The sequence below is a fragment of the Streptopelia decaocto genome, assembly GCF_964273445.1.
Source record: "Streptopelia decaocto genome assembly, contig: HAP1_SCAFFOLD_95, whole genome shotgun sequence".
In the NCBI taxonomy this organism is placed as follows: domain Eukaryota; kingdom Metazoa; phylum Chordata; class Aves; order Columbiformes; family Columbidae; genus Streptopelia; species Streptopelia decaocto.
Genome location: NW_028115301.1, coordinates 239919 through 260968, shown reverse-complemented (window position 1 = coordinate 260968; position 21050 = coordinate 239919). Strand labels below are relative to the sequence as shown.

At 51.3% G+C, this 21050-nt stretch overlaps 1 protein-coding gene across 1 annotated transcript; it reads left to right on the top strand.

Moving 5' to 3' along the window:
- Positions 1–2942: 2942 nt before the first annotated feature.
- Positions 2943–3878, top strand: LOC309452823 (olfactory receptor 14J1-like; the record flags this gene model as incomplete). The annotated part of the gene is made up of 1 exon (XM_082077496.1): positions 2943–3878. The coding sequence occupies one exon, from the start codon at positions 2943–2945 to the stop codon at positions 3876–3878; it is 936 nt and encodes a 311-aa protein (XP_081933622.1).
- Positions 3879–21050: the final 17172 nt, after the last annotated feature.

Sequence of the window (21050 nt, the reverse complement as noted above, 5' to 3'; positions counted from 1 at the left end):
CAAGGCAGGTTCAGCACCTTGTGCACATGGTGTGGGGTGCTGAGGGACCTGGGCTGCTTTTGCCCAGCAGCGCTGGGGAGGCTGCAGCAGTGCAGGAGTAGCCTGAGAGCGCTTGAAGGGTGGTTTCAGAGATGGTGGAGGTTTCTGCATAGTGGGAAAGAGCATGAGAAAGAAAGAATGGCCCAAAGTGCAGCTGGGGAGGTCCAGGCTGGACATGAGCAGAAAGGAATGTGAGTGAAAGGGCAGTGCTGTGGTGGAGCAGGTCAGCAGAGGGAGTCTGCATCAGCCCAAGGCTTTGTGCTTCAAGGAGCAGCTGGGGAGGGTGGAGAGATCTCAGCAAAGGAAGGAAGATGCTCAGACAAGAGCAAGGTGGGGCAGCAGGGGGGATGTCTCCAGCCTGCAGGGACAGAGGTGCAGGGGATGCCACAGCACAGGACAGGCTGTCATGGAGATGATCAAGGGATGTAAAGAGGCTGAAAGCCCCACCAGACATGAGCTCCTTCTGCCCTTGGCTATGGCTGTTGTCTGCACCTCTGATGCCTGTGAGGAGACACCTTGTCCTTCCAGCACAGGGCCCTCATGGCCTCCTTGTCCCCAGCCAGGAACCTGGGAGGTGTGGGACCATAGTCCTGCCCTTGGCCTTGCACAGCCCCACATCACACTGGCCCAGGAAGGGCCCTGGGCAACGTGGGAGGGACAGGATCTGCCTTCCCAGGGCTGGGGCACAGGGCTTGGCCCTTTGGTTAATGAAACACATGCAGGTTTATAGATCATTAAAGAGACATTCACCTTCCTTTCCCTGACCTGTCATCGCCACCTCCAGTTTTCTGCTCTAACCCACCCTGGGGATGGTTTCTCAGTAATGTCCTTCAGTGGAACCTGTTAACATTACAAGAAACTTTGGAGTTTGAATCTGACTTTGACTTTGTCCTCAACTTCCTCCAGGGTCTGAGGTCCATGGACCCAGCACCAAACCCACCAGAGGGGTCATTAAAGCGCCTTGTGCTGCTCCTGTGCTGCTGAGCTGGGCTGGGCTCCTGGGACACAGGGAGCTCATGGCAGCGGCAGCGCTGCAGAGAGACAGCTCTGCCCAGGAGCAGCTCCTCTGCACACGCAGCAGGGCTGAGGGCTCTGCCTGGGGATCTCAGGAGACGAGCAAGGCAGAGAGAGATTGAAGGTGGTCAGGACTGGGAGGATGACTGAGAGAAACCTTTGCAGCCCTTGCCATGGTAAGTCTCTGGGTGCAGGGCAATGCAGCTGTAGCTCTTGGAGGCATTTCCTGAAACTGGCACAGGCACAGCTGGTGGGATCTGTAAGGACGGGGCTCTTGTCAGGCCATGTTGAACACTGTGAAGCCGGGTGAGCACCCAGGGGTGCCCAGGGCTGTCCTGCAGAGCAGGGTCCCTGCACCCCAGGGCTGTGCCAGGCAGGGACTCTGCCGCCTGCCAGGGTCAGCGCTCAGCCTGCCCGGGGAGATCCCCTTGCACTGCAGGGAGAAGCTCTGCATGAAAGGAACAACCCCAGCAATGCTGGGTCCTTCTGCTCTACAGAGGATGCTGCCTGGGTCAGAGTTATTCACATCTCCAGATCACTGCAGCACATTCCCAGGGGGGCTTTTAAACAACTACAGCAAGGCACTGGCTACCTGAAAGGGAAGGATCCTGTTCTTTCAGTCGCTTAGCTCTGGGTTGATGGGGTGGGTACTGGGACATATTGGTTCAAGAGGAGGCACTGAAATTCCATTCACATTTACAGAACTATACACACCGTGGCTTACAGACAGAATCAGGGTGACTTTTCCAGCCACATCAGGGTCAGTCTGATGTTCCCATCGGAGCTGCCCACACAGAGCTGCCCCTGGGCAGTGCCGGCTGCTGGGAGGGGTCTGCAGGGCAGAGCTGAGTACACAGCGGGTGGGATGGGGTCTGTGACACTGACAGGAGGAGCCCTGGGGACACAGACACAGCTGCAGGCAAGGACAACTCCAGGCAGCAGAGCAGGGGGTGCTCAGCACCTCTCTTGGTCCTTCTCTGCAGATGATGCTGGGTGCTGTCTGCTGGGCAATGATCTGACTGTCCCTTGAGCACATCCCATCTTCAGCAGCCCTGGCTCTGCTCTGCATGTCCTGCTGGGCTCACGAGCTGCCCCCAGAAAGGCCCAGCTCTGCTGTAGGATCCCAGGGGTGCTGAGCCTTTCCTTGGGGTCTGCACTCTCCTCTCAGAGTCCTTTGCTTCTGTCTGTGAGGGGTCGTGTCCTGCTCTCCCCATCACATCTCCACCTCTGGGCTGGGGCAGAGAAGAGATTACAGATTTGTCCTTTCAAACAGGGTTGCCCTGCTCCCATAGGTGTCCAGCTTGTGGTTTTTTAAAGAGTAATTTGCGTGCTATATAATCTTCAAGGCAGCATAGGGCAGAGGAGTAAAATACTGATGGACACTGCTGCTCTCCTAATTCTGCACTGAACCACAGAAAGCTGAGCCCTTTTGCCTCTTCTATCTCAGGACTCTTCACATTTTCAGTCAAAAACATGGAAATTTCCACTCCTTATCAGGTAGTACCATAGAAAACAAAAAACACAGACAAAATTATCATAAAGACATGCTAAGCCTTTCCTCTACAGCCCATACGCTTGAGTGTTATGAGTGCAGATATTGAAGTTTTCCATTAACAGTGGATTACACCTGAAATCCTTTGTGAATCTCGGAGCAGCCACAAACCAGCTCCCATGTCCCCAGTGCAGCAGAGCAGAGCTGGCTGCTTGGCAGCACGCGGGCAGAGGTCCTGCTGCTCACAGCACTCTCAGCCAGCACACAACAGAGGAAGGAAATGCATTTGAGTTGGGGTGATTTTATAAAAAACTGAATGGTTTTGTTTGGGGACTCTGTACTAATTTCAAGTTGTTATTTCCTTTTCTGAACAGAGCCCCATGTCCTGAGGCAGCAAATGTCCAACAGCAGCTCCATCACCCGGTTCCTCCTCCTGCCGTTCACAGACACACGGGAGCTGCAGCTCTTGCACTTCTGGCTCTTCCTGGGCATCTACCTGGCTGCCCTCCTGGGCAACGGCCTCATCATCACCACCATAGCCTGGGACCAGCACCTCCACACCCCCATGTACTTCTTCCTGCTCAACCTCGCCCTCCTTGACCTGGGCTTCATTTCTACCACTGTTCCGAATTCAATGGCAAATTCCCTCTGGGACACCAGGGTCATCTCCTTTTTGGGTTGTGTTGCACAGATATTTCTGCTTTCCTTCTTGATTACAACAGAATATTCTCTTCTCACCATCATGTCCTACGACCGCTACGTTGCCATCTGCAAACCCCTGCACTACGGGACCCTCCTGGGCAGCAGAGCTTGTGTCCACATGGCAGCAGCTGCCTGGGCCACTGGGTTTCTCAGTGCTCTGCTGCACACGGCCAATACATTTTCACTGCCCCTGTGCAAGGGCAATGCCCTGGGCCAGTTCTTCTGTGAAATGCCCCAGATCCTCAAGCTCTCCTGCTCACACTCCTACCTCAGGGAAGCTGGGCTTATTGTGGTCAGCGCCTGTTTAATCTTTGGGTGTTTTGTGTTCATTGTGGTGTCCTATGTGCAGATCTTGAGGGCCGTGCTGAGGATCCCTTCTGAGCAGGGACGGCACAAAGCCTTTTCCACGTGTCTCCCTCACCTGGCCGTGGTCTCCCTGTTTGCAAGCACCTCTTTTTTTGCCTACCTGAAGCCCCCTTCCCTGTCCTTGCAGTCTGTGGATTTGGTGATGGCAGTTTTCTATTCAGTGTTGCCTCCAGTAGTGAACCCCCTCATCTACAGCATGAGGAACAAAGAGATCAAAGATTCCCTGAGGAAAGGGTTTGAACACTTACTATTTCAGCGTCATTAGGGTACTCACATGCTTTATAAGAACCCCACACTATCTCAGAAGATCTCAGGACTATCTTTTGTTCTTTTCTTTATTTTGTTATTTTGTTAATACCTTTGATAATATTAATTGCAATGAAATAGTAGTATTCAACTCACTTCTTGACATGTTTTTTATGAGCAACCACCCTAATGTACTGTCATGGTTTAACCCCAGTAGACATCTCAGCACGACACAGCCACTTTCTCACTCTTAGAAGGTGGGATGGGGGAGAGAATTGGAAGTGTAAAAGTGAGACAGTTCCTGAGTTGAGATAAAGGCAGGTTAATTGGTAAATCAAAAGTTGTTCTCATAAGTAAAGCAAAATAGAAAATTCATTTACTGCTTGCCATCAGCAGGGAAGGTCTTCAACCATCTCCAGGAAAGCTGGGCTACATCACACATGTCCCAGCGATGTCCTCTCCCAACTTCCCTCCAATACCCAGACTACTCGCTGGTGTGGTGGTGTGAGAAGTAGAAAAGGCCTTGATGCTGTGTAAGCACTGCTCAGCAGGAACTGAAACATCCCTGTGTTATTAACACTGGAGCCATGGCTGTGGACAGCAGTAGGACATGGCTTTGCAGTGCTGGGCTCTCCCCACTTCCACAATGTTCTCTTGTGTTCTTGCATTTCTGCTACCTCTAAAGTCTCCTGTAGCTTGTGACAGTCCTGTTGTCTCTACAGAGGTGTCCCTGAGGCTGTGGGCAGGAGGGGGCCATGTGAACCAGTGTGTAAGAGCTGCCCTCCCTGCTGGCACCTCTGTGATCACACAGGCTCCTCAAGGCAAGGCCAAAAGGCTGGATGCCCCTTCCATATCTGGGGTCAGGAATATACTTAAGGAGCTGCTCCCTCAAAAGGACTTCTCTTCTGGGATTCCTAATGAGTTCACAAGGACCAGCTCAGAGTTCCAGGGTGACATGTTAAGGACCAAAAGCTGGACAAAAATCTCCGTTCTTGCTTGCACATGTCCACGCAGACAGCACCTACTGTGAGTCTGATGGCAAATGCCCTGGAAAAGAATCAGGCGCTGCCAGAAAATGTCAGGGGATCTCCAGGGACATTATGTGAGTCTGGATGGGCAACAACTGGCACCTGATCAACTGAGTGACCATCCAAGGAGGAGAAAAAGGTGAACCTGAGGAGCCCATGATCTAAAAAGGGCTTTGCAATGCCAGGGGAGGTTGCGAGGAGGCTGCAGAAAAAGGCACAGAAGACTGGAAAGTGTTTCAGGGCAACCTCTTGGAAAGGCCCCAGGCTGGATCTAGTGCAGCCTCCCCTGCTCTTTGTGCCATGAGAGACATCCCATGGTCCTGCCCAGACGTGTCCTTGGCTCCTGAGCCAGCTGGGAAGATGGAAAGGGCTCAGCAGCAGTGATCCCCATCCAGATGGGTCTGCTTCCCCGCTCAACCAGCATGGCCAGTGCAGAGTCACCCCATGTCCCCGGGCACCACAGCCCCTCGCTCTGCAGAGCAGCATTGCCAGATCAGGGCCCTGCGGGGAGCACGGGGAGGGAACCAGGACCAGCCAGAGCAGCCTGGATGCCCTCAGCTGGGGAAAGGGATGTCCCTGGAGAAGAGCAAGGGAGCATTTCTGTGCCTGCAGGAAGAGTCCAGGAGAAAGAGAAACCTCTTTCTGCAGACACTTATTTGGGGCCAGCTGCTCCGCTGCTGGACCAGGATTCTTGTTCTGTCCTGGGGAGAGGGGCTGGCACTGAGGGACACAGGTCATCTGTGGTGAGGATCTCCTGGAGCTGTTATCAGGAGTCCTGGATTTCCACTGGTCTCCATGTCCTTGTGCCATGTCCAGCTCGAGCCCTGCGGCTGTGGGGGAGGCTGAGACCCGTCTGTGCCCCCAGAGGGGCTGGAGCTGTGGGCTGAGTGCCCAGAGCTCTGCAGCCCCTGCGCTGGGCACGGCCATAGGGCAGCCCAGCCTGGGCTGCTCTGCGGGGCTGGGCTGGAGAGAAAGATAGGGCTGTGGGGAGAGCTGGGCAGGGCTGGGCTGAGCTGGAAAGTGCTGGGAGAGGACAGCCCAGTGCTGGCTGAGCTGTGTGACCATGCAGGGGGAGGACACACTCCAGCAGGGGGAGGTGCAGAGCCAGGACATGCAGGGGCAGGAGAGAGGAGGCCGCTCTGTGCCCTTGGTGCAGGGACAGACTGGGAAGGTGCCCAGGACATTTGTCTCTTCCATCGCCATTTCCAGCACTGGCCACTCCCCCCAGTTGACAGGTGAGGTTTGCTCTCTGTCCATCTTCTTCCTCCTGCAGGACTCATGCCTGTGTCAGGGAACAGCCAGCCCTGCCCGGCCTCTCTTCCTGCCCAGAGCTTGGCAGAGCCCAGAGCAGGGCTGTCTGCAGACCCTGCATGGGACACAGCTGGGGCTGGATGGAGCTCATCGCAGTCTGCATCTTCCTCAAAGGGGGAAGTGGAGGGGGTTGGGCTGATCTTCTCTCTTTGGTGACCAGCGATAGGACCTGAGGAAATGGAATGAAGCTCCCTCAGGAGGAGTTCAGACGGGACATGAGGAAAAGGTTCTTCACTGAGAGGTTGATGGTCACACAAACAGGATCCTCAGGGGACCGGTCACTGCATCAAGCCTCTCAGAGCTCATGGAGTGTCCAGATGACTCTCTTACTCATAAGGTTTAGTGTTAGGTAGTCCTGTGAAGTGCAGAGGGGACTCAATGAACCCTATAGGTCCCTTCTAACTTGAGATATTTTATGCTTCTGTGATCTTCAAGCTCAAGAACTATCCATCCCAGAACCATTCATTTGTGTATGTTTGTCTTTTTCTGAGTTGTCTGTGTAGATTCAGGAATCCAAGGTGAACCTCTGGATAGACTCTCAACCTGCTCGGGGAGGAATCTAAACCCTATGTGTCTCATATGGATGCATGACTAACACAGCCAACCGCATGAAGTGTACAAGTCTTGAAGACCAGATGTACATGATAGAAGCGTCATGGCCCTATCAGTCTTCTCTGATAACTCCCAGGCCCAGGCAAATACCTCAGGTACACTGGGGCCTCTGGAGGTTTGCACTGGGGACTTATGGTCAGAGCATGGAGCTCTGCCTGAAAACGTGAGAACTGCTCTAAATACCTAAAAACAAAACAAAATAAAACAGGAAAAAAAAATCCCCACAACTTCTTAGCCAGTTGAAATGATGCAATACTTTCAATAAATGTCAGTGGAATTTCTGTATATGAATTTTCAGAATGGACTCATTGTGTGAGGGGAAATCTTGATCTTCTCCTGGGCTTACATTGCCAGAGCTCTGTCAGTCGTGCTGTGTATTTAATCTCCATGACCTTCAAGATATTTCCACTGGTCATTATTCAACCAAGCATGTCTGCAGTCATCTCTTCAGAAGCCGGTCTGGCCATTTGCACTTTCCATTTGTTAAGGTTTAATGCAAGGCGGCAATAAACCGTGGCAGACGCTCCCTGTTATCCCCGCATTTCCCGCCACCCCTTCCTTTAGATCGGAAAGGTGATAGGAAAGATAAGGGGAAAGGAAGAGAGACTTAGCCTTCAAGCTGGAGAGTTTTAAAGGGGTTTACTAATGCTACTAATAAACAAAGAATATATACAAAATATACAAACCCAATCTCAATGCTGGATGTGGCGCTGGCGTCACTCAGCAGCAGAGCTGGGTGTGCGGGGCTGGCGGCTCCAGCAGCTGCAGCACAGACCCCGGAAGTCACGGGCGGGACTGCACAGCAAAGCGGAACCTGGTGCGGGATGCAGGGCCTGAGGGCTGTGGATCACAGACAGACAGACAGACAGTGTCCTCTCCAGATGCCGGCCATGGTCGAAGAGAGAGTGACCCTCGTGATCACCCTCTTATATAGGGGGTATGACGATTATGCGATGGAATACTTCCGTTGGTCAGTTCTAGTCACCTGTTCCATCCACCTCTCCTCAAACATGCCCCTCTCGCAACAGAACATGAGAAAACTTATCAATCTTTCTTGGCTGCCATAGTAATAAATCTAAACACGAGCTTCTTCAGCATTCCGTTGGTCTCTCATCAGCACCGAGTGCAGCATCCTAGGAAAAATATTCAGGCTAAAACTCAGAAAAGTACAGCCACCTAGAAGAACTGAGCTGAAAGAAAAATCACTAAAAGAGGACTGGTCTTGTTTTTAACAAAACCAGGACACCATTGTTCTCCAGAGGTTCTTCCTCCTATTGGCTCATTCAGAGCCTCTCACATTTCCCTGCTTTGAGCTTCAGGCAGGTAAAGCTGAACTGTCTTTCAGCCGTCGCTCTCATACTGCTATAGACAATTCTTCAATGGTGGTGATGGACCTCAATGGAAATTGCTTAAACTACTCACAGAGCTGAGAAGTGTATTTTGTTGTTTACTAAGTTCTACTATATTTTTGAAATTTCTTTATTTTTTCATTTCAGCCAAATAAAACCAAAAACCCTCTGAGCTTTTTTACATCGAGTTCTCTAAGGAAAGCAAAGAAGCTGTAATAGTCAGGTACAAACTTCAGAGGAGAATCCAATGTAAAGAAAAGTGATGTAACTCCCAGGGGCCAAATGAGGAAAACAGGGAGGTTGGAAAGGTGAGGAACAAAGCTGTCCATCCCGTGTCTGTCCTCAAGGGACCATTTTTCCTACCTGTCCAACCTCTATAGGAGACACTCTGCACCAGTACCCATGGGATCCCATTCTTCTATCACTTCTTCGAAGTGCTCATTCAAAATGTCCTCTTTACCTGTCCTCCTTAAACTTTTCTAATTAGCTCTATGAGTCTTCAATACTTGAAGAAAATGATGGAAGAGACATGGCTTGTGAGGGCTTGGGGCATTTTAATGAGCCCATGGTGCATTTGAGCCTGAGTTCATGAACCTCAGGTACTGAGAAGAGACTCACCAAACCTCTCAAGGAACCAAAGTCAACAGCAAAACCTCAAAGTTCCTTGAAGCATTAATAGGCCCCGCTGAGGGCTGTTACTGACAAAGCCTCCCCAGGGACTCGTTAGAGCAGATAATTGGAGGCTGTGATGACAGAGACACCAAGGCCCTGTGCAGGTGGCTCTGATGCTGAGAAACCCCTTGGTTTGCTTTCTGAAGCAGAAAGGAGAAGCCATGAGCTCCAGGCAATGGGAAGGGGGATCCTGTCCCTCACACACGGCTCAGGGCTCTTCCTGGGACTGTGGGATGTGGGTGTTCAAGGCCCAGAGAAGGACAACACCAGTACAACAACTTCCAGCTTCCCCGTGGGGCTGCAAGGAGGCAGCGAGGCCCCAGTGCCACGAGGACAACATGTCTTCTCCTGGGCCTCAGTGGCAGAGACAACTGCCATGGCCAAGGGGACACAGACCTGGGTTCTGTTGGTCCCTTCCAGCCTTACAGCGCCCTTTGCCATCTCCACCACAGGCTGTTCTTTATGGTCCTACCCCTGCCCCTCTTCCCCTGCAGGCTGCAGACACCCATCTCGCTTCCCCACCTGCTCTCACCCCAGCATTTCTGCACCTTCACTGCTGTGTCTGCACCCTCACTGGCTGCTCTTTGGAACACAAACCATGGGCTGATCCAGCTCCCTCTGGGTGAGCTCTTGCACCACAGCACTGCCCTTCCAGTGACATTCCTTACTCCTGATAACCAGTGCTCACCTTCCAAATTGCACTTTGTGATATTTTTTTTCCCTCTTCTGCTTTTTCCCACTATCAAGGAAAGCTCAGCCACCTCAGAAACTGCCCTTCATGCAGGGAACCCATCGAGTTAGGCTTCTTGCGGTCTTTTACCTGACCGGAGAGAAGTCACCTCACCATGATCTAAATCCCATGAGTGCTGCTGGGCTTTCAGCTTCTCTGACAGACACGACCATGTTCCTGCTGCTGTCCCATCATGTTTTCAGGTGGGATGGACATGACAACCCGTCTCCAAGGCCTCTTCCTGGGTAGGGCCTGTGGGCATTTAGGCAGAGGTTCTTTCCCAGCCATGTCCCTGCTGCTGGGCTGTCACCTCCAGAGACAGAACTGACCCCACTGTCCCCTTCAGAGCCACATGATTCTGACTGGATTATGAGTGTCTGAGACACAACTGACCTCCTAATACCACACTCATCCATCCCCCTCCTCAGCACCCCGGACCTGACCAAGACTGAAGTGTGTTCTACATCATCCTACACCTGCCCCTCTTTCCCACAGGCTGTAGACACCCATCTCGCTTCCTCACCTTGTTCAAATTTGTCAAATATATTTTCTACTAACACTGTGAGTGAAAAGCGCTCCTCACTGGAACTGCTGTATTTATGTTAACACCTTCTATATCTCCTCTTCTGCCTTTCTTTTTTTTTTTTTTTTTTTTCCTATTCTTCTACCTATTCTCTCTCCAGAAACCTCTCCAAGGCAAAAATTATTCCAAATGACAGAATAACTCAGGTTTGCAGAGAGCCCTTGTCTCACTCATTTGTCTCACTCTCCTGCTCAGGGCAGGGTGAACCAGGTGAGGTTGCTCAAGGCCTCCTCCCAGCTTTGCATCATCCTAAAGGCACTGAAAGTGCTCTCTCTTAAATCTTAGAAAGGGAGAATAAAGATGTTCAACAGTGTTGTCCAAGTGCTGGTCACTGAGAGATGACACCAGTAACTGGCTGCATGGAGGACATTGTACCACTGATGATATTTGGGCTTGATGGTTCAGCCAACTTCCCACCCAGCATCCACTTCTTGAGCCCCATCAGCACCACTCTGGCCAGAAGGAGACCATGGCTGAGCCTTGCAACGCCCTGTACGCAACATGCCTTTCTTTCCCATGTCCATTTGGGTTCAGCAATTCCTTGCTTGTCCTTCACATTCCTGGAAATGCCTGCATGAGGACATGTCCCATTCCCTTCCTAGGACAGGAGGTAGGGTGGCCAGCCTGTTATTCTCCCAGTTCCTATTCCTGCTCTTCCTGAAGATGAGTTTGAGGTCTGAGTTTTCTAAGGACCTCCGAACCATTCTGGTTTCTATGGCACTTTTGAGAGCACAATCCAGAATCCTGGGCAAGGGTGACATAGCAGACTGCAGCACTTGCAATGAGCGTGTCCAAGGCACCTGAGATCAATCTCACTGGGCCTGTGGGGTTTGTTCCTGGAGTCACACACAGAAATGCCAGGGTTTCATCAAGCATACACATCTGAGCTGGCCTCATGGACTCTGGCCTCCTGTTGCCACTCCCAAATGACGCCTCAGCACCTCAGCCCTGTGGTGTGTCACATGCTCTGCACTCACCTGAGATCACAAAATCACAGAATCACAGAATATTAGGGATTGGAAGGGACCTCAAAAGCTCATCCAGTGCAATCCCCCCTGGAGCAGGAACACCCAGATGAGGTTACACAGGAAGGTGTCCAGGCAGCTTTGAATGTCTCCAGAGAAGGAGACTCCACAACCTCCCTGGGTAGCCTGTTCCAGTGTCTGTTACCCTCTCTGAGAAGAAGTTTCTTCTCAAATTTAAGTGGAACCTCTTGTGTTCCAGTTTGAACCCATTACCTCTTGTCCTACCATTGATTGTCACCCAGAAGAGCCTGGCTCCATCCTCCTGACACTCACCCTTTAGATATCTGTAAACATGAATGAGTCACCCCTCAGTCTCCTCCAGCTCCAGAGCCCCAGCTCCCTCAGCCTTTCCTCACACGGGAGATGCTCCACTCCCTCCAGCATCTTGCTGGCTGCGCTGGACCCTCTCCAGCAGTTCCCTGTCCTGCTGGAACTGAGGGGCCACAACTGGACACAAGATTCCAGGTGTGGTCTCCCCAGGGCAGAGCAGAGGGGCAGGAGAACCTCTCTGACCTACTGACCATCCCCTTCTAACCCACCCCAGGTCCCATTGGCTTCCTGGCCACAAGGGCCCAGTGCTGGCTCATGGTCACCCTGCTGTCCCCAGGACCCCCAGGTCCCTTTCCCCTACACTGCTCTCTAATAGCTCATTCCCCAACTTACACTGGAACCTGGGGTTGTTCCTGCCCAGATTCAAGACTCTACATTTGCTCTTGTTATATTTAATTAATTATTTCCCCACCCAGCTCTCCAGCCTGTCCAGGTCTCTGATGGCAGCACAGCTTCCAGTGTCACCCACTCCTCCCAGCTTGGTGTCATCAGCAAACTCGCTGACAGTCACTCTATTCCCTCGTCCAAATCACTGATGAATATGTTGAATAACAGCGGCCCCAGCACTGCCCCCTGAGGCACTGCACTGGATACAGGCCTCAACTGACTCTGCCCATTGACCACGACTCTGGCTTCTTCCCTTCAGCCAGTTCGCAGTCACCTCACTGCCCGGTCATCCAGACCGCACTCCCTCAGTTTAGCTGTGAGGATGCTGTGGGAGACTGTGTCAAATGCTTTACTGAAGTCAAGGTAGACCACATCCACTGCTCTGCCATCATCCATCCACCTTGTAATGTCCTCGTAAAAGGCTATGAGGTTGGTCAAGCACGACTTACCCTTGGTGAAACCATGTTGACTGCCCCTAATGACCCTCTTCTCCTCGATAGGCCTTGAGATGGCACCAAGGATGAGTTGTTTCATCACCTCTCCATGGATGGAGATTTCATCACCTCTCCATGGAGCGAGGTCCTCCTCTTGCCCTTTTTGAAGACTGGAGTGATATTTCCTCCCGTCCACAGGCACCTCTCCCATTTCCCAAGACTTAGGAAAGATGATGGAGAGTGGTCCAGCAATGACTTCAACCGGCTCCCTCAGCACCCGTGGGTGCATCCCATCTACACCCATGGATTTATGGATGTCCAGATTGCCTAACTGCTCCCTAACCCAGTCCTCATCAACCCAGGCAAACTCCTCCATTGTTCTGCCTCTCTCTGGGGCCTCAGCGGTGCGGGATCCTCAGGACAGCCCCGGCAGGGCAGACAAAGAAGGCGTTCAGTAACTCTGCCTTCTCTGTATCTTCTGCCACCAGGGCACCCACCTCGTTCATCAGTGGGCCTACATTGCCTCTGCTGTTAGTTTTATCTGCCAGGTATTTGAAAAAGCTCTTTCTGTTGTTCTTGACCCCTCTCGCCAGGTTTAATTCTAAGGAGGCCTTAGCTTTCTTAGTTGCTTCCCCACATCTTCTAACAACAGCCTTATATTCTCCCCAAGTGGCCAGCCCCTCCTTCTATGATCTAGAAACTCTCCTCTTCCACTTGAGCACACCCAGCAGTTCCTGTTTAACCACGCAGGTCTCCTGGCTCCCTTCCTTGACTTCCTGCGTGTGGGGATGCTCTGATCTTGTGCCCACTAGAAACAGTCCCTGAACACCAACCAACCTTTACTACTTCAACCAGCCCCTCCTTGTTAGTGAGGATGAGGTCCAGCAGCTCCTCTCCTAGTCGGCTTCTCCACCGTTTCCATCAGAAAGTTCTCGTCAATGCACTGGAGGAACCTCCTGGACTGTGTCTGGCTGAGTCATCCTTCCAGAATCATCAGGGGAGTTCAAACCCCCACAACGACCAGGGCCTGTGACTGAGGCCGCTCTCAGCTGCTGGAGAGGCCTCGGCAACGTCCTCACCCTGAGCTGGTGGATTGTGGTGGACACCCACAGCAGTATCACCCCTAATGCTCCCCGTGCTCCCAGTAAACCTCTCACTAACCCCTCCAGTGCTCCCAGTAACCCCCAACTAACCTTTCTAGTGATCCCAGCAGCCCCCATTGTTCCCAGTAATCCTTCAAGAACTCCCAGTAAACCCCCAGTGCTCCCAGTAACCCTCCCAGTGTTCCCAGTAACCCCTCACTAATCCTCCTAAAGCTCCAAGTAACCCTCCCAGTAATCCTCCCAGTGCTCCCAGAAACCCCCGCAGTGCTCCCAGTAACCCCCCGAAACCCCCAGTACTTCCAGTAACCATCCCAGTGCTCCCAACAACCCCCCACTAATCCTCCTAGTGTCCCCAGTAACCCTCGCAGTGCTCCCAGCAAGCACCCCAGTGCTCCCAGTAACTCCCAGCAACCCACCCATTGCTCCCAGTAATCCCCCACTTACACTCCCGGTGCTCCCAGTAACCGCCCAGCAACCCCCAGAATTTCAAGTATCCCTCCCAGTTCTCCCAGCAACTACCCACAACCCCTCCAGTGCTCCTAGCAACCCCCAGTGTTCCCAGTAACCGTCCAATAACTCCCAGTAAACCCCCAGTGCTCCCAGTAATGACCTCAGAGACCGCACCAGTGGTTCCAGTAACCCACCCAGTGTTATCAGCAACCCCCCAGTAATCCTTGTAGTGTTTCCAATAAGCCTCGCAGTAACTATCCCAGTAACCACCTAGTGCTATCAGTACCCCCCGCAACAACCAGTATTCCCAGCAACCCTCCCAGTCCTCCCAGTAATGCTCACTAATCCTCCTAGTGCTCCCAGTAAGCCCCCAGCAACTCTCAGTGTTCCAAATAACCCCTCCCAGTGTTTCCAGTAACCCCCCACTAACCCCTCCAGCTATCCCAGCAACCCCCATTGTTCCCAGTAATCCTGCAAGAACTCCCAGTAACCCTCCCAGTGCTCCCATTAAGGCCCCACTAATCCTCTTAGTGTTTCCAGTAACCTCCCCAGCCACCCCCCCAGTGCTCCCAGCAACCCCCTCAGTGTTCCCAGCAAGGCCCCACAGGGCTCCTAGTAACCCTCGCAGTGTTTCACATAACCCCCCACTAATACTCCTAGTGTTCCCTGTACCCCTCCCAGTAACCTTCGCAGTGCTCCTACTAACCCTCCCAGTCATCCCCGTAACAGTGCACTAATCCTCCTAGTGTTCCCAGTAACCCTCCCAGTGCTCCCAGCAACCGCCCCCCAGTGTTTCCAGTAACTACCTACTGCTCCCAGTAACCCCCCAGCAACCGCCAATGTTGCCAGTAACCCTCCCAGTGCTACCAGTAACCACATAATACTCCCAGGAACACTCAGGCAACCCCATATGCTCCAAGTAACCCTCCCAGTATTTCCAGTACTCCCCCACTAATCTTCCTAATGTACCCAGTAACCCTCCCAGTAACCCTTCCAGTGCTCCCAGTATCAACCGAGTACTTCTAGTACCCCCCAGAAAGGCCCTAGTGCTTCCAATTACCCTCCCAGTGTTCGCAGCAACCCCCACTAACCCTCCTAGTGTTCCCAGTAACCCTCCCAGTGCTCCTAGTATCCCTCCCAGTGTTCCCAGTTATCCCACACTAATCTTCCTAGTGTTTCCAATAACCTTCCCAGTGCTCCCAGTAACCACCTAGTGCTTCCAGTAACAACCCAGCAACCCCCATTGTTCCCAGTAACCCTCCCAGTTCTCCCAATAACCTCCTACTAATCCTTCTAGTGTTCTCATAACACTCTCAATAACCCTACCAGTGCTCCCAGCAACCCCCCCAGTGCTCCCAGTAACCACCTAGTACTCCCAGTATACCCCCAGCAACCCCCAATGTTCCCAGTAACCCTTCCAGTGTTCCCAGTAACCTCCCACTAACCAGTCCAGTGATCAGAGTAACCCCCATTGTTCCCAGTACTCCTGCAAGAAGTCCAGTAAAGCCCCAGTGCTCCCAGTAAACCTCCCAGTGTTCCCAATACTCCCCCACAAATCCTCTTAGTGCTCCCAGTAACCCTCCCAGCAACCCCCCAGTGATTCCAGCAACCCCTCCAACATTCCCAGTAACCCCCTCCCCCCCGCCCCGAATCACAGAATGTCAGGAATTGGAAGGACCTGGAAAGCTCATCCAGTGCAATCACCCCCGGAGCAGGAACACCCAGATGAGGTTACACAGGAAGGTGTCCAGGCGGGTTGGAATGTCTGCACAGAAGGAGACTCCACAACCCCCCTGGGCAGCCTGGGCCAGGCTCTGCCACCCTCACCCCCAACAAGTTGCTTCTCATCTTCCAGCGGAACCTCCTGTGTTCCAGTTTGCACCCATTGCCCCTTGTCCTGTCACTGGCTGTCACCCAGAAGAGCCTGGCTCCATCCTCCTGACACTCCCCCTTTCCATCTTGATCCCCAGGAATGAGTCCCCCCTCAGTTTCCTCTTGTCCAGCTCCAGAGCCCCAGCTCCCTCAGCCTTTCCTCACACGGGAGATGCTCCACTCCCTGCAGCATCTTGGTGGCTGTGCTGGACTCTCTCCAGCAGTTCCCTGTCCTGCTGGAACTGAGGGGCCACAGCTGGACACAAGATTCCAGGTGTGGTCTCACCAGGGAAGAGAGGAGAACAAGGGAGTGACCCCCCAGCTGACTCAAAATAGTGGTGCCAGAATCACCTCAGGGCTCAAAATGGCACCAGAATCACCTCCTCACATGGGACATGCTCCACTCCCTTCATCATCTTCGTGCCACGCAGCTCTCCCTGGCTTTCTGAGGGGGCATCCCCTTCACAGCATCCCCATCCTGGGGCCCTGGGCAGCATCCTCTGGACACTGTAGGGCAGGGGCAGGGTGGGGTTGTACTGAAGTGGGTCAGCTCTCCACTTGGGTAGGGAGAGCTGCTTTTCTGACAATCAAGCATCGTTGCATCCAGTCTTTCCTGTCATTGAATCGTAGAATTACAACATAGTTTGAGTTGGAAGTGACATTCAAAGCCCATCTGGTCCAACTCCCTTCGGTGATCAGGGACATCTTCACCAGCTCAGGTTGCTCAGAGCCCTGTCCAGCCTGGCCTGGGATGTCTCCAGGGATGGTTCATCCACCAACTCTCTGGGAAACCTGTCCCAGTGTTTTACCACCCTCAGTGTAAAAAGTCTCTTCCTCATTTCATTCCTTGACTCTCCCCTCTTCTAGTTTAAACCGTCACCCTTTGTCGTATCACAACCAGCCCTGCTCAAAAGTCTGTCCACATCTTTCTTATCAGCCCCTTTTCGGTCCAGAATGCCGCGATTGAGAGATGGGGACGCAACTTGATGCAAGCAAAGTGTCCAATTTATTTGCTCGGTGAGCACCTTTTTATACATCAGAAGGCACACATGTCTTATTGCTGATTGGCTAATCACTTTGACAGACAGAAGGCTGGCTAAGGTGTGAACGTTGGTCAGTCAGTGTTCGCATGGCAACAAATCGGCCATTTCGTGGTTAATGCGTCTAACCAGTATTTACAAGCTGCTTCCCACCTCAGGGTGCAGGCACTGCTATTGTCCACAAGCTCCCCTCCTCCAAGTCCTGCCCGAGCACGCCACACCTCGCAACTATTACAACACTTAACCTTAAACACACAGCAAACATATAGCAAACTAACTTATTAACTCCAAATACAAAAACTTAGCTTATCAACTCTAAATCCAGATAATCCACATCTCCCCCTTTTTTGTTTTAATTAACTGGTACCTCCCAAGGTCGGCGACCGACCAACTCGAGGACATCCTGTTTTACCAACAGTAGTACGGAGCTGTTAGTGATTCCTTTCTGACTTTGGTCCACATTAGTGCGAGGATCAATGTTGTGCAAATCAAAGCCAGTAGCTATGGGCTTTGCAATAATCACAATTAAAATAACAATTAAAACAACTATTCTTTTGCCCATTTTCACAACCTCTGGAACAGAGTTCATTCAATTATTGATCGGTAGTGTCTTCTATATCAGTCGCAGGATCAGGACCAGAAATGTCTTCAGGAGACTGCTGTAGTGTCTCTCGGAAAGGTCTCACGTTTTTTGCCGGAATCCAGCGAGGGCCTCTTTCTGTGGAAATACAAGCATAGCCTCTTCCCCATGTGACAAGGGGATAGGGTCCCATTATCTTACCTGTTTCGGGGTCCCGGATCAATACTGGTGGCTTAACCTTGGGTTCAAAAAGGTTGTTTGTGCTGAAATGGCGAACTACTGGAGGATTATTGTCTAATAGGGAACAATTCAAAAAGTTAAAAACATACAAGGCTTTCTGTATTCGCTCCTCTGGCGTAGCAGCCCCTATTCCCCCTTTTTGTTTTAATAATAAGCGTTTTAAGGTTTGGTGAGAGCGTTCAATTAGAGCTTGACCCGTGGGAGAATGAGGGATGCCTGTGATGTGAGAAATTCCCCAAAAGGCAAAAAAGGTTGTTAAAATTTTAGACACATATGCGGGACCATTGTCTGTTTTAATTTGAGAGGGTACCCCTAAAGTGGCAAAAGCGCGCATTAGATGTTTTTGCACATCGCGTGCTTTTTCTCCTGTATGACAGGAGGCAAATAACATTCCCGAAAATGTGTCAACAGAGCAATGAATAAACTTTAAACGGCCAAATTCGGCAAAATGAGTAACATCTGTTTGCCAGAGTTGAAGACTCTGTAAACCTCTGGGATTGACTCCTCCTGCTATGGAAGGAAAAGAGTGCCTTTGACAAGCAGGACAGACCGCAATGATATTATTGGCTTGTTGTAAGGTAAGGTTAAACTGACGTTTTAGGCCTCCAGCATTTTGGTGGAAAAAAGAATGACTAAGTTTAGCTTGCGCTACACGGTCTGGTAATACCTGTACTGGTAAAGTCAGCATGTCCGCTTGCCGGTTTCCTTCCGCGATAAAACCTGGTAGAGAAGTGTGAGATCTAACATGCATAATGAAATAAGGGTGAAGACGGGAATTTAGCAGGAAGATAAGTTCTTGTAACAAATTAAACAGTACTGTGTGAGAAACATCTCGTAATACAGAAGCCTCGGCTCGGCTAACAATTCCTGCAACATAAGCAGAATCAGTAATTATGTTAAGAGGAACAGACCATTTACGAAAAACTCGAACAACTGCGGATAATTCCACTATTTGAGGAGAACCTTGAACAGTTTCGACATCAGATTCCCACCGTTGGCATTGGCCATTCCACCAAAGGATAACCGACTTGTGAGATCTCCCAGAGCCATCTGTAAAAACAGTAAGAGCCTGTAAAGGTTGGTTACTTCTCTTTGGAATAGGTAAAAGGTGAAAATCAACATTTAACAGTTTGTGAGAAGGCGGATGAGAAGCGAGTTGGCCTGCATAGCCAGTTAGAGCTATGCCTAGTGCATCTGATTGTTGTTGTAACCATTGCAGGTAAACACTTGTTACTGGCATACATATAAGACTAAAGTCCGTGCCTGCCAGGGTAAGTAATCGCTGTCGAGCCCTGATGATTAAAGATGCAAACATCTCATGTTGTGTTGAAATAGTCTTTGTGGCTTGGTTAGGCAAAAAGATCCATTCAATGATCAGTAAAGGGTCCGTTTTCTGGCAGTCCCACTGAAAAATGAGTGCATGAGGCTGTCGAGCAGGATTAAGGATGATTAATTGAAAAGGTAATTCTGGTTCCCATCGATGCGCTTGTCTGGAGGTAATCGCTGCTGCAGCTTTATGCAAGGAAGCTACGGCTTCAGGACTGAGAATTCATGGAGCGTTTAAGTCTGAGCTTCCTTTAAGCATTTCGAATAAAGGACTGAGATCTGCATTAGTGATTCCTAACAATGGTCTGACCCAATTGATTGTTCCTAGCAGTTTCTGTACATCATGTAAATTTTTTATATTCACCTGTATTTGTAAAGGTTGCGGAGCAATAGTTTGAGCTCTTATACGCCATCCTAAGTATTTCCAAGGTGGTACTTTTTGAATTTTTTCTGGCGCAATACAGAGGTCTGCTGATTTTACAGCAGCCATGACAAGGGCTACGGCTTTCTCCATGATCTCATAGTGTTGTGCTGCCACTAGAATGTCATCCATATAATGATATAACAATGCAGCAGGTATACCACAGTTCTGACAGGACTAAGTATTTTCGCCACATACCATTGACATATTGTGGGACTATTCTTCATCCCTTGTGGTAGCACAACCCAATGATACCTTTGCAAAGTGGCTTGCATGTTGACGCTAGGGACCGAAAAGGCAAATTTAGGAGCATCATCCGGATGCAATGGAATGTTGAAAAAACAATCTTTGAGGTCAATGACCGTCAAATGCCAATCTCGAGGGATCATGGTAGGTGACGGTAGCCCGGGTTGCAGGGCCCCCATGTTTTCCATAGCGTCATTAATTTTTCTCAGGTCATGGAGCAAGCGCCACTTGCCATTCGGTTTTTTGATAACAAAAATAGGTGAGTTCCAGGGACTAGTAGAAGGCACAATGTGTCCCATGGATAGCTGTTCCACAGCTAATTTGGGGTGAGCCCAATGATGTAGAAGGAGGCTCACAAGAAACTTCCACAGGTGTCTGTGGAGGCACGTCGTGGGGCGGCCCCGGCCCGCGCGGCCCGGCCGGGCCCAGCCCGCCCGACGCGATGGTCTCAGAGGGGGCGTGTCTGGCTCGGGGCAGGGCAGAGGTGGAGCTGTAGGCGGAGGGCGGCACTCAGGGCCTGCCTCATCCGGACAGTCCCCTAGTTGCATTTCCGGTTTTTTGTCACATTGCCCCAGAGACTCAGAGCGGGAAACTTCCGGTTCTCTGCCCACGGACGGCAAAGCCTCGAGGCGACGGCAGCACAACGACCGCGCTGAGGATCCCGCCCCACCAGCGATATTAGGAGGATAGGGAAGGGGTGACTGAGCTGTCTCCTCCCGCTCCGAGGAGGGAACTCGCTGATTTTGCTCCTGTGCCGATACGGCTTCAAAAATTTTTCTCCAACTAGGGAGCATACGCTGCGCTTCCTCATTTCCTGAGGTGGCTGCATCCCATAACTTTACCCCCACATTGTCCCAAAGTTCACGCGAAAAAATTGAGGAGGCAGTCACCGTAGGGACCGTAACTTGCACCCATTTAAGGATTAACTTAAGATCTTGTCCCGAAAGAATTTTTCTTCCCTGCTTTTTAAGTAGAGCTTTCATGTGCTCACAAACATCTCTCTCAAGAGCTCCTCTTCCCTGCTTTTCAGGCAGAGCTTTCGAGTGCTCGTAAACGTCTCTCTCAGGGGAACTCTCCTGATTCCCCATTTTTTAGTTTCCCGCAGCTCACCTCGCGTTCCAGACGGGGGTGATTGATTCGCTGGCCGGCTTAACCTGCTTCTTTCAGCAGCACTCCAGGTTCTGCGGGACTCGTGACATGCCACCAGATAGGTGGTTTTTCTGCCTCTGGCGATTTCTTCACTGAAGATCACATCGGGGTTCACCAATTTGCCGCGATTGAGAGACGGGGGCGCAACTTGATGCAAGCAAAGTGTCCAATTTATTTGCTCGGTGAGCACCTTTTTATACATCAGAAGGCACACATGTCTTATTGCTGATTGGCTAATCACTTTGACAGACAGAAGGCTGGCTAAGGTGTGAACGTTGGTCAGTCAGTGTTCGCATGGCAACA